General features: G+C 32.6%; 1 protein-coding gene across 3 annotated transcripts in view; it reads left to right on the top strand.

Annotated features, from left to right (window-relative positions):
- The window catches only part of GLRB (glycine receptor beta), a gene marked incomplete at both ends in the record, with an annotated part of 59,454 nt that extends 58,064 nt beyond the window's left edge, over positions 1-1,390 (top strand). For all 3 annotated transcript variants that reach the window (XM_084244749.1, XM_084244748.1, XM_084244747.1), the window contains one exon: positions 1,094-1,390. In XM_084244749.1, coding sequence (XP_084100875.1) covers positions 1,094-1,390 — 297 coding nt within the window. The remainder of the gene's footprint in view (positions 1-1,093) is intronic.
- Positions 1,391-13,827: the final 12,437 nt, after the last annotated feature.

Genomic DNA, 13,827 nt, shown 5'->3' with positions numbered 1-13,827 from the left:
TAAGAAGTGCAAATATCTATGTGAGATCAATTTTATAATAAAGTCAACAAAGAATATCAGCTAAAAAAAACCACAAGTACATTTTAACTTTTTTCCCCCCACTCACTGTATCTTGGTTATCTTTGCTATCCGCCTTTGAACACAGCTGTTTGGTTCTTCAGGAAAGATGCTTAAGTCTTTGTTCAAATAAATGATAGTATCCTGCTTCTGGAGAATATTTTGTTATATTAAGCATAGTTTGCTCCCAGCCAAAAATCTACTAAATGTAAATGAAATCTGCATAACTAGTCAATGTATTATATTAATTAAGCAAAAACTAGAGTAACTATAGTATGCTAACAGCATACATTGATAGGGTGTTCTATTTCATCAAAAAACTTAATAACTATGTCAGTAGTGACGATTCCAAAGTTGAATCACAGTGGAAAATTACACAGCAGAGTAAAGAATTCACCCTTCTTTGACCATACATAACATCAAGTGCTATCTTAAGCCATTAGGATTAGCCTATACTTCTATTCTTTCTAAGAGTATTTCAGTAATTATCAACTGAGTAATATCTGTAGCATATGATCTGGCTGAATGTACACATTTTTTTTGGATTCTCTGTGTGTGCTGGTTAATTCAACTTTAGCCAACATTTTTATAGCCATCTTTTAGTTCTTATAGGTGAGTGTGGTTTAGAGAAAGTCTGTTTCTTTGGAGTGACAGATCCCTCAGTCATTTACAAATCATCCTATTTGAAAATAGGATATAGCGTCAGTTGAAGGTTAGAAATACCAGAAGATTTCCTTACTCCATATATTGTAGTAATATGGTCTGTTCCATGGTTAAATATTGAACTTATATTTATTGGGCTTTGAACTGAGAACTAGCAAGCCCGGGAGCACTAAAGTGTAGGTTTTCACTTTGATGCCTTAACATAGAATAACCTATTAAAAGTTTTTTTCATGAATATAAGCAACATTTTAGAGTCTAAATGTCCAGGCAAACTAAAGGTTTAATTATCATTGGTAATAGTCAACTGATCAAATTAAATCTCAGATAAAAACAAAAATTCTAAATACACTCTGCCTTTAATTTTTATTCTCAGGTTGGTGAGACCAGATGCAAAAAGGTTTGTACTTCTAAGTCTGATCTGAGATCTAATGACTTCAGCATTGTTGGAAGTTTACCAAGAGATTTTGAATTATCAAATTATGATTGCTATGGAAAACCTATTGAAGTCAACAATGGACTTGGGAAATCCCAGGCAAAGAACAACAAGAAGCCACCCCCTGCCAAACCCGTTATTCCAACTGCAGCAAAGCGAATTGATCTTTATGCAAGAGCCTTGTTTCCCTTTTGCTTCTTGTTCTTCAATGTTATATACTGGTCTATATATTTATGATAAATCTTTTCCATTTGTATAAAATAAAATCCCATTTCATTGTGACCAAACTCATTCATAAATGCAATCTGTGAAAAATTTTTGCACTTTCATAGCATTCTATTGCATCTTGAATGCTGTTCTATTGTAATAAAATTGTGGCACCTTAATTTTGAATGGCAGCATGACCCTGTGCTCTAATAATGATGTATATATGTATAGCCAACATGTTGCTTTAGGGTTAAATGACAGATAATATATGCATAATATAAACCCAATCCGTTCTCTTCAGTTAGTGTAAATTGTAAATACTTTGGATAACTCTGGTGATTATGTGCACGCTGAAACCTGTTTTGATCACCATTCTAATGTATGTAGTATTTCAAATTTCCTTCCTGGTAATTTTCAGAGAAAGCCATCATATTCTTGTATGATTTTAGATGGTATTATCACAGATTAAGCAAAATTATATTACATATTATTTAATCTTTGTAAGTAGAAATATATCAGTTATAAATCTGTGGACTCTATGGAGAAATAAAGTTCAAAAAATTACAAATTTGTAAAATCAGCTTATTTTGAAGTGTGCCCCAGTAGCGAGGATGCCAGGTAATAAAACATAGTAAGCATTTTTGAAACAAAGGGAAACCGGATTTACATAAGTTCATTCTGGAATCTAGATTCAGATGAAAAAATAAAGAATAGATATATTAACTAAATATTTCTAATAAAAGAAATTCTATTTAATTCACTTAAAGCTTAAATATAATTTGATTTTGTTTTAAGAGTATACAACATCATTGTGCCTTAAAAAGAATCATAAATATTTAAAATTGAAAAAAGAATAGATGTGATTTCTATCATTTTTTCAAGAAACCCAGAGGAAAGTACACTATTACTATAAGCAATGAGTTGGAAAAAAAATCTGTAATCATTAAAGGATTCTCAGTTCCTTGTTTTCTTATGTTTACCTGTTTTTAGGTAAATTTAAATTTTTTTTCTCATTTCAATATTTCTTGAATTTGTTACAAAACATTCTGAGACTAAGTAAAAAATACCTTTTTTTAATGTTAGGCCTCATATTTACATGTATTTTACTAAAAGTCTAGACTACGTACATTTACATATTTTGATTTTGTTCCAACCAGAAAATAGGCACTTACTGGTGTATTAGATGCCATTTTCCTAATAATATCACAGCCAATGTACCTTTTTATTTCAGCCATAGCGGAAATTAGACCTATCAATAATTCACATTTTATAAACACAAGACCGAATAAGTATATTTCTGTTCATACAGAGTTTTATTGCAACTGAGAATTTGTATGGTCAAGTTAAATAATCAATGTATTTAAATATTATTTATGCAAGTGGCCATGTATAATCCAATGCTATTTTTGAAGCTTGTTAAAATATTTTCACACATTACTAAATTTAAACAAACGAGATGTGATCTGATCCTCCATGTCCTTCTGCACCCTCTAGTTAAAAAAGCTTAGCCATCTGAATGGCCTTAAAATGATATTCATGAACTTCAACATCCTGGTAGGACCCCAAGCCAGGAGATTTTAATGGAATAGAGTAGGACTAAGATGTTTTGAACAGGACTTAAATCATTTAATTTTTTTATTTATAGTAATTTTATTTGTTTATAATCTGTTTCTTTATTCTTGTAAATTTCATTCACCTTGAGAATTTTGATTTAGATACAGAGGTTTAAGTGTGAAATGTACCAAGTGGAAGACAGGTTTCATCATATAGGAATTTATCTGTTGACAATAATGTGAATGAGTTACTTCTATAATATTGTAGCCTCTTCAATTTTAATACCCAAATATATATAAATAGCTATTGCAGGGTTAAGTATATAGATGTATATAGCAACAAATGGAACATCAGATAATCATAACAAAAAACTACAATCAGTGTTCATTAACAGTTGCTTTAAAATTGTTATCTCAAAGATTTAGTCACATAACTCCATGGTAGTTTTGATCTGTGTACTTAAATATTATGTATTGCTAGGGGACTTGCAATATATCTACCTAAATATCAGTATCTCAAATTCAGTGTCTCCAAAATAAAAACTATCTTCTCACAAATCAATAGGTTCTCTTATTTTCTATTTCTGCTAAAGTCATTATTCTAGTCACTCATATTAAATCTTCCTTTCTAAAATTCTGTATCCTTTAATGTCCTAAGTCCAATAGAGTCTGCTTTTTTACACTTACCCCTTCCTTTCTATATCTGCTGACACTACCTTCAGTTAGGTGTGTTAAAACAGAAATTTTAGTTATTTTTATTTTCTAATACAAAATAGCATTGCAATAAGTATCTCTGTGAACATATGTGTATATTTCCAAGAGGAAAGTACCAGAAAAGGAGTTGCAAAATTGAATTTTAAAACCTAGTAGGTTTTCTCTTAAAAAGCTGCTAATACAGATTTTCATGTCGACAAGCTAGTTCTCGCTTAACCTATTTTGTGACACTAACTTATTTTTTTTTTAATTTGATCCAGACTTTTAAAAAAGTTGCAAGAATATTACAAAAATTTTCTGTGTACCATTCATCCAAGATTTCCAAACAAAGGCATCCAAAACCCTAGTAGAACGGGGCCTCCCCTGTTGGCGCAGCGGTTGAACACTGGGTTGCGAGGTTGCCCGCAGCCTCTGCAGCGCCGGTTTGTTCCCCGCCCGCCAGCGAGGGTCCCACAAAAAACAAACAACAAGAAAAAAAAAAACCCTAGTAGGACAAAGTACCCATATAAGGAGTTAGCATTGATAAAATATAATTTAGAGGCCTTATTCTAATTTGTCAATTTTCCCACTAACACCATGTATAAACGTATATATGTATATATGTATAATAATATAAATCATAAACACGTATATTTATAAATGATACATATATAATAAATAGTATATATAACTTCATTGGGGTGGTTCATTGGAGTGGTAGGTGGTTCATATCTGTCCAGTCTCACATTTTTCATTTAATTATCATGACATTAGTTTCTTTCAAAATAAAGCTGTGCCCATGGCATTCTGTTTAAAGATTATTAGTACCTTATATTGTCCAATGAACTAAGTAAAAAAAAATCCTTTACTTACATAAAATTTTCTTTCACTTTAACATTTATCTTTAACTTATCTTTGCAGGAGTTACACTATCACCTCTGCTCATGTCCTACACACCAACCAAATTGATTTTGAACTTTATTTATCACATTTAGCACTGATTGGAGCACTAAATTCAGCCATGTCCCTTTCCTTTTAGGTAAGTGATTAATTTCATGTCTCACTTGTTTTAAGTGGACCAGCCTTAGAGGTTGTACCTTCAAATACACATTTTTAACTAGTATGTTCTAATTCAATATTAAATGTGTTTTAGTCACTGGTTTTATCTCTACTGAATTACATGGGTTAAAATTTTTTCCATTAGATATGCAATGTTTGCATTAAGCTGCTCTAAAAACAATTCAATTTCTCATCATCTGTATTACTGAAAATTTTTATTTACATCAATAGTTGCGTGAAAAAATCTTAGGTACCAAGTAAGTCTAAGATGAGGAATAGTTCAGAATTATTTTTATAACCTTTAATCAAGGTTTTCATGATAGACTATTCTAATCTCGTTATAGAACCACAATTTATTCTAATTATATTTTCAAATAACTGCTGTGTTTACAAATATATCAATAATTTAGCATTTACTAACAACCCCCTCTTGTTTGAAATGAAGCTAGTCAAACTTTAAAGAGGTTAGGGTCAAGTTCCTTGAAAGCATCACACACAAATGGAGTAAAAATACTTTATAGACTTTCCTATTGATTAAAATTAATGCATAGGATGAATGTCACACTCAAGTTTGGTGATACTTTTTGTATACATATACATACATGGATACACTTCATATTTCATATTTTAATACATTTTTATTCTCTCTACGTATATACCATATGCGTACAATTACACAATATATATGTGTCTTAGATGCGTGCACTCATGCATATAAATTTTATTTTGTTCTTAATCAGCAAGAAAAAAGGGAAAATTCCTGAGTTTTGTTCTAGTTAGAATTTCTGTACTCCAAATAATAAGAGCATGTTAACTCCCACAAGTATTTTTAAATTTCTCTAATCCCATATATCATACCCAAAACAGTTCTTTCTAACCTCTCAGAGTAGAATACTAATAAAAAAATTGTAATTCAGTACACACTTGTTGGATACTTAACATGTTAATGGTCTTGTGTTAGCCAAAAACTGTAAAGATTAATAAAACATGGGTTCCACTCTTAAATGATTATCAATAGTGTGAGAAGGAAAGATATGCTAAATATACAAATCACACATATTATTAAAAAGCTTAAGAAGAAATAACAAAATCAATCATTTGTCTAAAAGAACAGATGTCTTCAAAATAAATAAATTAATACAGCTAACTAAAGCCCATTTTACTAGAGATCGTAGAATTTTGAAGCTAAACATTAACTAAAAGAAAAATAGTGAATTGTAAAGTGCAGAACATTGCAATAAAAATGTTAAAGTGCTATTTGAATTTATTTCCTAGTTAACAGTGCTGAGGAAATAATGAGCAATAAAGCAAATTTTTCTTAACTGATGATGTAATGCACTTTCCCTAATGTTTGTTTTTTAACAAAAACTCCCATCTGATCTTAATCCTTGAACTTGAAACAATTTTCAGTAAATCCCAATGTGCAGCCTCAGGCAATTGCAGTTCAATTAATATCAATTCACTGTTTGGGGACCAAAAAAGAGGCAGAAGCCTCCAAGGGCAAGCGGGAATAGCAAGCAGTCCCTCCACAGGTCCTTCACCAATTACCTCATCAAATAGGAATTTTATTAGCCAATTAACATTGCCTCTCCCTATGCCACGGATGACACATAACAGAAACCCCATTTTGTGAAATGGTAAACAAGATGAAGAGGCAAACGATTTTAGCTTTTGAAAAGCTCAGCTCAGTTTATAGTATGTTCCCATGGGATGTTCTTTTAAGTGTTTATTAGATTGGGATATGTAGCAGGAGGAGAAAGGCATTTAATACAGTAAACACCCGTTTGCTTCTCTGAGGACTACAACCTCATGCTGTAAGCTTTAAGGAAACTTCTTAGGATCTGATTGGCACACAATGGCAGAGTCAGATATGTTGGCTTTATTAACAAACAAGCATTTTTTATAAATCTAAGAATGCTCAGGTTTGTCAACAACAGAGATATCTTTAACATATTAACTGAGAGAATACTATATGGAAATCATTAAGAGGGAATACCTAATAAATTCTGCCTGGGACTATTATAAAGCCTCTTTCTAAACACAGCTGCACTCTTCTGGTTCATTCAAGTTGTGTACTCAAAAGGCCTTTCATTCAAAAATCACTAGTTTCTAATCAGTCCAACAGCATCTTTGAAACTTGCAGATTTCTAAAAGAATTTAGACACAAATAAAATGTGAAATTTCCTAATGAATATATGTGGACTATGCATTGTATTAAAATAATTTTAGAGTCTCAACTAAACCAGATATAGGGAGGTATCAGATGTAGGGATGCAGGAGAAGGTTGTGGAAAGAATGGGATATGAAGGAATAGTAGCTGGTGATGGCTCTGGGTTTGTCATTTATAAACCTGCAAACCTTGTTAAATAATCTTTTTCTCAGTTGTCTTATTGTTAAAGAGAATAAAAATAATGTTAAGAATTACTTATTCCAATGCAAGTGTCTTTCCAAGTGGTTGTAAGCAAGAACTGGGCAACAGTCTAGACAAGCATCCCACTTATTAGTGTGAATCTTGGCAAATTAAATTTGCATCACTGAGCCTCAGTTTTCTCATTTATAAAATGTGGGTTATGGCAGCCTCCTAACATTGTTATGAGGATTTAATGTGTTGTTATATGTAAAGTTCCTGATACAGAGCAAGGGTGAAATAAATTTTGGTTATTATCTCATTTTACCTCTTCCTATTGCTACTGCTCTACTATTTCTTGCTCTAAAGCTACTTCTAGTAATGTTTCAGTTTTTCAAAATTATTTTACTAAAATAATAGGTGTTAGGCTAAAAATGGGATAGTTATTTTGATAATAGATGCCTATTATTTCTGTTTTTCAGATATCTTAGCATCCCTAATCATAGAGATAAATTTAGAATATAAAATGAAGATGGGAATAAAGCAAGAAATTGCAAATATGCAATAAATTGCATATTAAAATATTATTGGAATGAGCAAATAAATCTTTGGAATATTTATTAGAAGGTCCATTATTTTAAAATTAGGTCATGGGTAATACAATATAATGCCAAAATTCGGACTCCACAGATTTACAGTGTTATAGTCTGCATTTATCCTATAAAAAGAATGAATAACTGAGAATACAGAGTTTTTTAAGAATAAAGAGAAGAATTCTCTGGATATATTAAACATGCTATGCAAATTGACGTCAATCTCTTATAACTCATGTATTATGGTACTATTAAAAGATAATTAATGCTTATAATAATTATCTTGGAAAATTTCATGATTTTGAAATTCTTTCTGAAACATAGAATGTTAAATTATGTTTAGTAGAATTGGAGTGCTATGTGTTTTATTGTATTCTAATTCTTTGAATATTGGTAACCCAGCTACTGAACATATTTATTCCTAATTAATCAAAGTACCAATTAATCTAATTCTGTATAAATAGCAATGTGTTGCATTCTGAACTCATATTAAAAATATATGAGGTCAACCAATAAGCAATAAAATATTTAAGTCTCTTTAAAAGGCTATGTATCATATAGGATAGCCCTTGTATTTACTCACTTATTAAAGAAACTTTTTTTTTTAATTCTTGACATACCACAAATATAATGCTGGCAAGATAATAAAACTAATACAAATATGTATACACATATATATATGAATATTTGTGTGTTTAGATGTAGTTGAATATATATACACATACATATATTCATATACACATACATCTTCATCCACACTTATACATGTAAGATGCACACACACACATATATATAGTATATTAATTGGTATTTAATTTGCAACTAGGACATACTATATTTTTGCCATTTTGGAAATCCTACAGAGTACTTATTTATGTATGGAACAGTTTCACATTAAGGTTACATTAGGAGCTCTTTGAAAGAATGCCTATTTAAAGATCAAATAAAATAAGTATGTGCTAATTGATATGAACCAGATGGCCCACAGAGAAAAATTAGTATCAACAGATTGTTCCATTTACTTAATTGTATGCTTAGTCATTGAAAAACACTCATTTTTGTGTCTACCCCAGATTCATTCTGCCCCACCTCATAAAATGAACTACCTCACCCCCCCCAACCCATCATTCTGTATGTCAAGAACTACTACTTTCTACAGGCCAAATGGATATGGAAGGAAACACCCAGTTGCCTCCCTCCTCACTAGGTTGAATTCTCACTAGGTTGAATATTTCCAGGGAGTCTGACACTTGCAGAATGCCCTGTCTTGTCAGGAGAGCCTGTCTCGGTATCTGTTCAAGAACCTTCATCCTTGATCATCGTCCAAATCCTGACTTCTCTTGTCTACTCCTTCTCCCTCTCACATGAGAATCCACCCTTAGTGGCCCCTATTTATTTTTTTCTCACTATGTATTGGACATGAGATTTGAATTAGCATTTTCTTTGCTCCCTGATAATGCTCCCAGATTATCTATGTGTCTTTGTTCCAACTGCTATAGCAAATGACCAGAGACTGGGTCAACATTTATTCACAATTCTAGAAGCTAGTGGTCAGAGATCAGGGTGCCAGCATGGTTGGGTTCTTGGTGGGTGCACTCTTCCTAATCTGCAAAAGGCCATCTTCTTTAAATACCTTCGTGTGGCTAAAGGAGAGCTAGTTAGTTCTCTGACCTCTCTTTATAAAAGCATTAATCCCATTCATAAAGAATTATGAACATTATGTCACACAGACTCCACTTCCAAATACTATCATGTTGGGTTTATGGTTTCAACATACAAATTTGGGGAAGAAAAATATTCTCAACATGCACCATGAAAAACTCTTTCCTTTTGAAGACTGAATTATCGTCCTATATTATGCATTTAAATGTATGTGTGTGAAAGTGAGACAAAGAGATTGTGAGAGACAGATATGAGTGGGAGTGGAAAAAATATTAAGAAAATATGATAATTAGCTATATCCTAACACTGAGAATTCAATTAACTTTCTGGCATATTTGATTTGAATTTTGTTTTTTATCAGTTGTTCATTATGAATATATGAATGCTTTTTCTTATTTAAAAAAATAGAAATTTAGATATAAACTAGAAATAATCATTTCCTCCAATTCTGTACCTTGATCCTCTGCAGTTATACCTGGAGATAACCATGATTATCAGTTGGTTTATAATTTTATTTTTCAAAAATATTTTAATTATTTTATAATATATGTTTTAAATTTTCATAAATTATATCAAACTATATGCATGGCTTACAGACTTAGGTTTCTTTGAGTGCTGCTCACACAGACACTGAGATTATTCCATTGTCTGTATTAATCATATTTTATTTAAGAATATTAGGTTGTTGCAAATTTTTCATTATTTCAGACAATACTGAAAGAAATATTTTTGTGTGTATATCCTAAAAGTTATGTGAGAATAATTCTGGTTAGTATTTAAATAGAGGTAGAACCTCTGAGGAAATAAAATACTAATTAAAAAAAATTTTTTTTTCTATAGTAATTGTTTCAATTTACATTCCCTCCAAAGTCTGTACTAGAGAACTTAATTCCCATTTCCATTCAAGTGATATGGTCAGAATTAACATTTCCAATTTTTTCCAAGTTAAAATGATGACTATACATTGTTAACAATTTGCAACTATTGAAGTGATTATATTGTTTTTCTCCAATAAACTTGCTATGTTGTTATTGTGTTAGCTTTTCTAACTTGAAATGATATCTGTTTCCTGGGATAAATGTTTTCTTTTGTGTTGATTTTAGCACATTCTTTTATATGTAATATAGTCTTTTAAGAATTAGGTAAAATTGCTATATCTATATTTATAAATGAGATTCATCAGTAATATAATTTTCTTTTGCTCTTCATATACTATTAGTGCATCAATATTATACCAGTTTCATAAATTGAGTTGAGTTCCTGGGCCCAGTTCCAACATGTGTTATGGGGGCTTGTGGGTGACTTTACAAACCAGCAAGCAATTCAACTCAGTTCTTACAGTATCTGCCTGTAAGATACTCTAAGCATCAGATCCCATGAGTTAAGGGCTGTCCCACAAGACTGCCCAGTACTGCAGATGCCAATCACAAGTAATAGATCCCCGGGTTACCTCAAAACTCTCATTTCATCCAGTTTCTTGATCAGAGCCTTGGTAACTTGTTACCCTATGGATTTTATCTTGCTTGATATTTACTATCGAGTAGAAATCAGGCAACTCTGAAGTTCCTGTTTCCTGTTGCCAATTTTAATTGGGTCAAAGGCAGACAATTTTTCTCCCTTGTGATGATCATTCTTGCATCTTACTCACATATGATATCTACCCTAGTCATGAATGTAGATAAGGCAATCAGGGCACTGAATAATCTATCCAGCCATAATTTCCAGTGTAGATTCATCCCTGCGTTGGTTTCCTTGGAATCTTGATTCACTCCCAGGTTCAACTTGGGGCTTTAATAGCACTGTCTCACCCCCCACAGAGTCCTACGTGACTCCCATGGAGTGACTGCACATTGAACCCCAGGCAGGGAAGCTTCAGCATGTACTCAGACAGCTTAGTCCAGAAACTTGACTTCATTTTTAACTCATTTCTTTATTCCCATATATTGGGTTCCTGGTCACTTAATATTTATCAAAGAATTCACTAAATGGCTTCAAAAATGTGATTTGTGGATTTCCTTTCAGATATTTTGCCAGTTTCTTGTGACCATCCTTAATTTTTGATATATTTTCCTCTAAAAGATCTGAGATTTCTTTAGAAGGTGGTTCACAAACATTGCATTCTGTGATTCTTTCCATACTAACATAATAAATCCTACTATCATTTTATTTTGGTTCTATAATAAAAGGAATTTTAATGTTTATGAAAGCATTTTAGTGTAGTAATTTGTTTTCTGTCCCCAATTTGAAATTTGAAGAAGGAAGGCTTCTGAACATTTGGAAATATGGCAACTGAAAGTAATTTGGATAATTGGTGCCAGTTGGATTGAGCATTGACCAAAGGTATAATAACAAGTTGAGGATATGATTTTTCCCTTACAATTATAAGGAAAACATAAGGAAGATTCTCAGTATCCATGTTGTGGTAAATTAGATGAATACGACTAAATGCCCTCACTTCACCAGGGTGGTGAGAAACACAACTTTGTCATAGCTGGAGGGACCCTTCATTTCCCAGGGTAACAGGACAAAGGGGAAAATGAAGTAATGCCTACAAAATAGAAGAAAGGACTGCAGTCTGCAGTGCATCAAATCATATTCTGAGCCCTGTAATTATTCAAGCATGGAAAGCTCTTCTTTCATGCAAGATGGAGTACAGAATCCTGTGCTCAAACGTCAAGATCATGCATAGTTCTTAGGGTTCTCCAACTCTTCACATCACAAGCCACCCAGTTTGACTTCTGCAGCTCTCAGTTCTTCCAAATTTCCCCACATCATATGAAGACCAACACAACCCCCAAAACTCTCATGAAAAATAATGAAAACCAAAGTATAGCAGCGCTATCCTTCATCCCACAGACATTTTTCAGTATTAATTTTCTACTGACTCAGACCCACACGCTTCATTTTGACAATTTAATCCAAAACCCATTATATCTGACCCCCAGGCAAATGAATCCTTCTGTCTGTACAATTCAGAGCCCAACAGGACATTTCAAAAGGGGCGAGTGCAAGAAAGAAAATAGTTTTCATTCTTTAGGATTCTTCTATAAGAGGAAGAAAAAGCCATAAATTATTTATCACTATAAATTATCTTGCCACTAATGGTACCAGGACTTCTTGTCACTAAGATACACTCTGAAATACATTCCAGTGGAAAGGAATGTTAATGGCACCTCTGAATTAGGTTTTTGTGTATAACCTGACAGAAGTATTTTTCTAAAATTAATGAATTGTAAAATGGTATAAATTTATAATGAACTTTTCAAAACTTTAGGTGGTTGGTGAGATTTATTGTAGTTTTTTTTTTTTCATATTTCAATAGTAGCTTTGATTCCTGGGTGAAATACAGTGTACTCTAACCAGAATCTTTGCTTTAATATCACCATGTGAAAAACATTTTTTGGTTGAAACTTTAATATAGTCACCCATATATGATATAGAATGGTAAAAATCTGTCTTTTCTAGTAGGTCAGTAATACTGAGGTAGAAAAAGCAAGCCCTCACACAAAAACCACAACAGGAGAAAACAAAAATCTTGTCTTTTTTGTTGTGATAATAAAATTTTTTTTATTTTAAAATAGCTACCCAACCGTGATATATTTTAGTGCAGTTATATAAAAAAAATACCTAATTACTGTTGCCAAAAGGAGAATGCTGAACAAGGTTGTTTTGGGGCTAAAATTCCTTTATGGAACTCATTAGCAGTATCAGACACAAAAATATTTATGATGTTATAAAACTGCTGACAAGAGAGGGAGTGTTCAGTACAGTTAAGGGTTATTTAGGCCTCAAACTACTCTCACGGCCATGTACTTCTCGTAAGTTGCATATGCAGTAGCAAAACATGTTTTTCCAAATGAGTTTGTAGTGTTCCCAGAGTTTATACAATGTTCAATGGACAATCTTTGAAATGAGTAGGACGTGATACTCATAGCTAATTATATCTAACGATCAAGTCAGTTTAAGATTAGAGAAAACATGTTTTTGGGCATAAAGTCATAGAATTTCTCCCTTATTAGAATTAGTCTTATTTCCCCCCATATATATCTACTCTAGTGGATGTGCTTGTCTCCCTGCTTCCTTCCTCCCAATTATTTACAGTATCCACACATTCAGTTAGCTCCTTCGTGGTAGGACTCAGATCCAAACTCTGTCTTTCTTCTCCCTGGACATGTGCAATTGGCCATTTGACCCAAGTTAGCCAGTTCATATAAACTTTAGGACTTATTGCTGGAATGCTGCACTCAAAAAGTGCTTTCTTTCCAGCGGGAGAATACAGCAATTGCTTTAACCTTAAGAATCCATCTCAACTTTATTTTATTTTATTTTTTTATAATGGGTGTAGCTATTTTTTTTTTTTAAGATTTATATATTTATACAAGCACTGGGTACAGTCAGAGGCGCAGGAAGGTGAGAGAATTCACCAGAGCCAGAGCAGGAAGCAGAACAGGCAGAAGGATCAAAGTACACTGCTGAGGGGAGCAGCAGGCGGCAGGAGAGGTCTGCACTCCATATGGGACCCTCCTCCGGTGGCCGGGGAGCAGCCAGGGATCGAACCGG

Source organism: Talpa europaea (genome assembly GCF_964194135.1).
Source record: "Talpa europaea genome assembly, chromosome: 10".
Classification (NCBI taxonomy): domain Eukaryota; kingdom Metazoa; phylum Chordata; class Mammalia; order Eulipotyphla; family Talpidae; genus Talpa; species Talpa europaea.
Note: the sequence above shows the minus strand (reverse complement) of the source record. Positions and strands in the feature narration are given on the sequence as shown.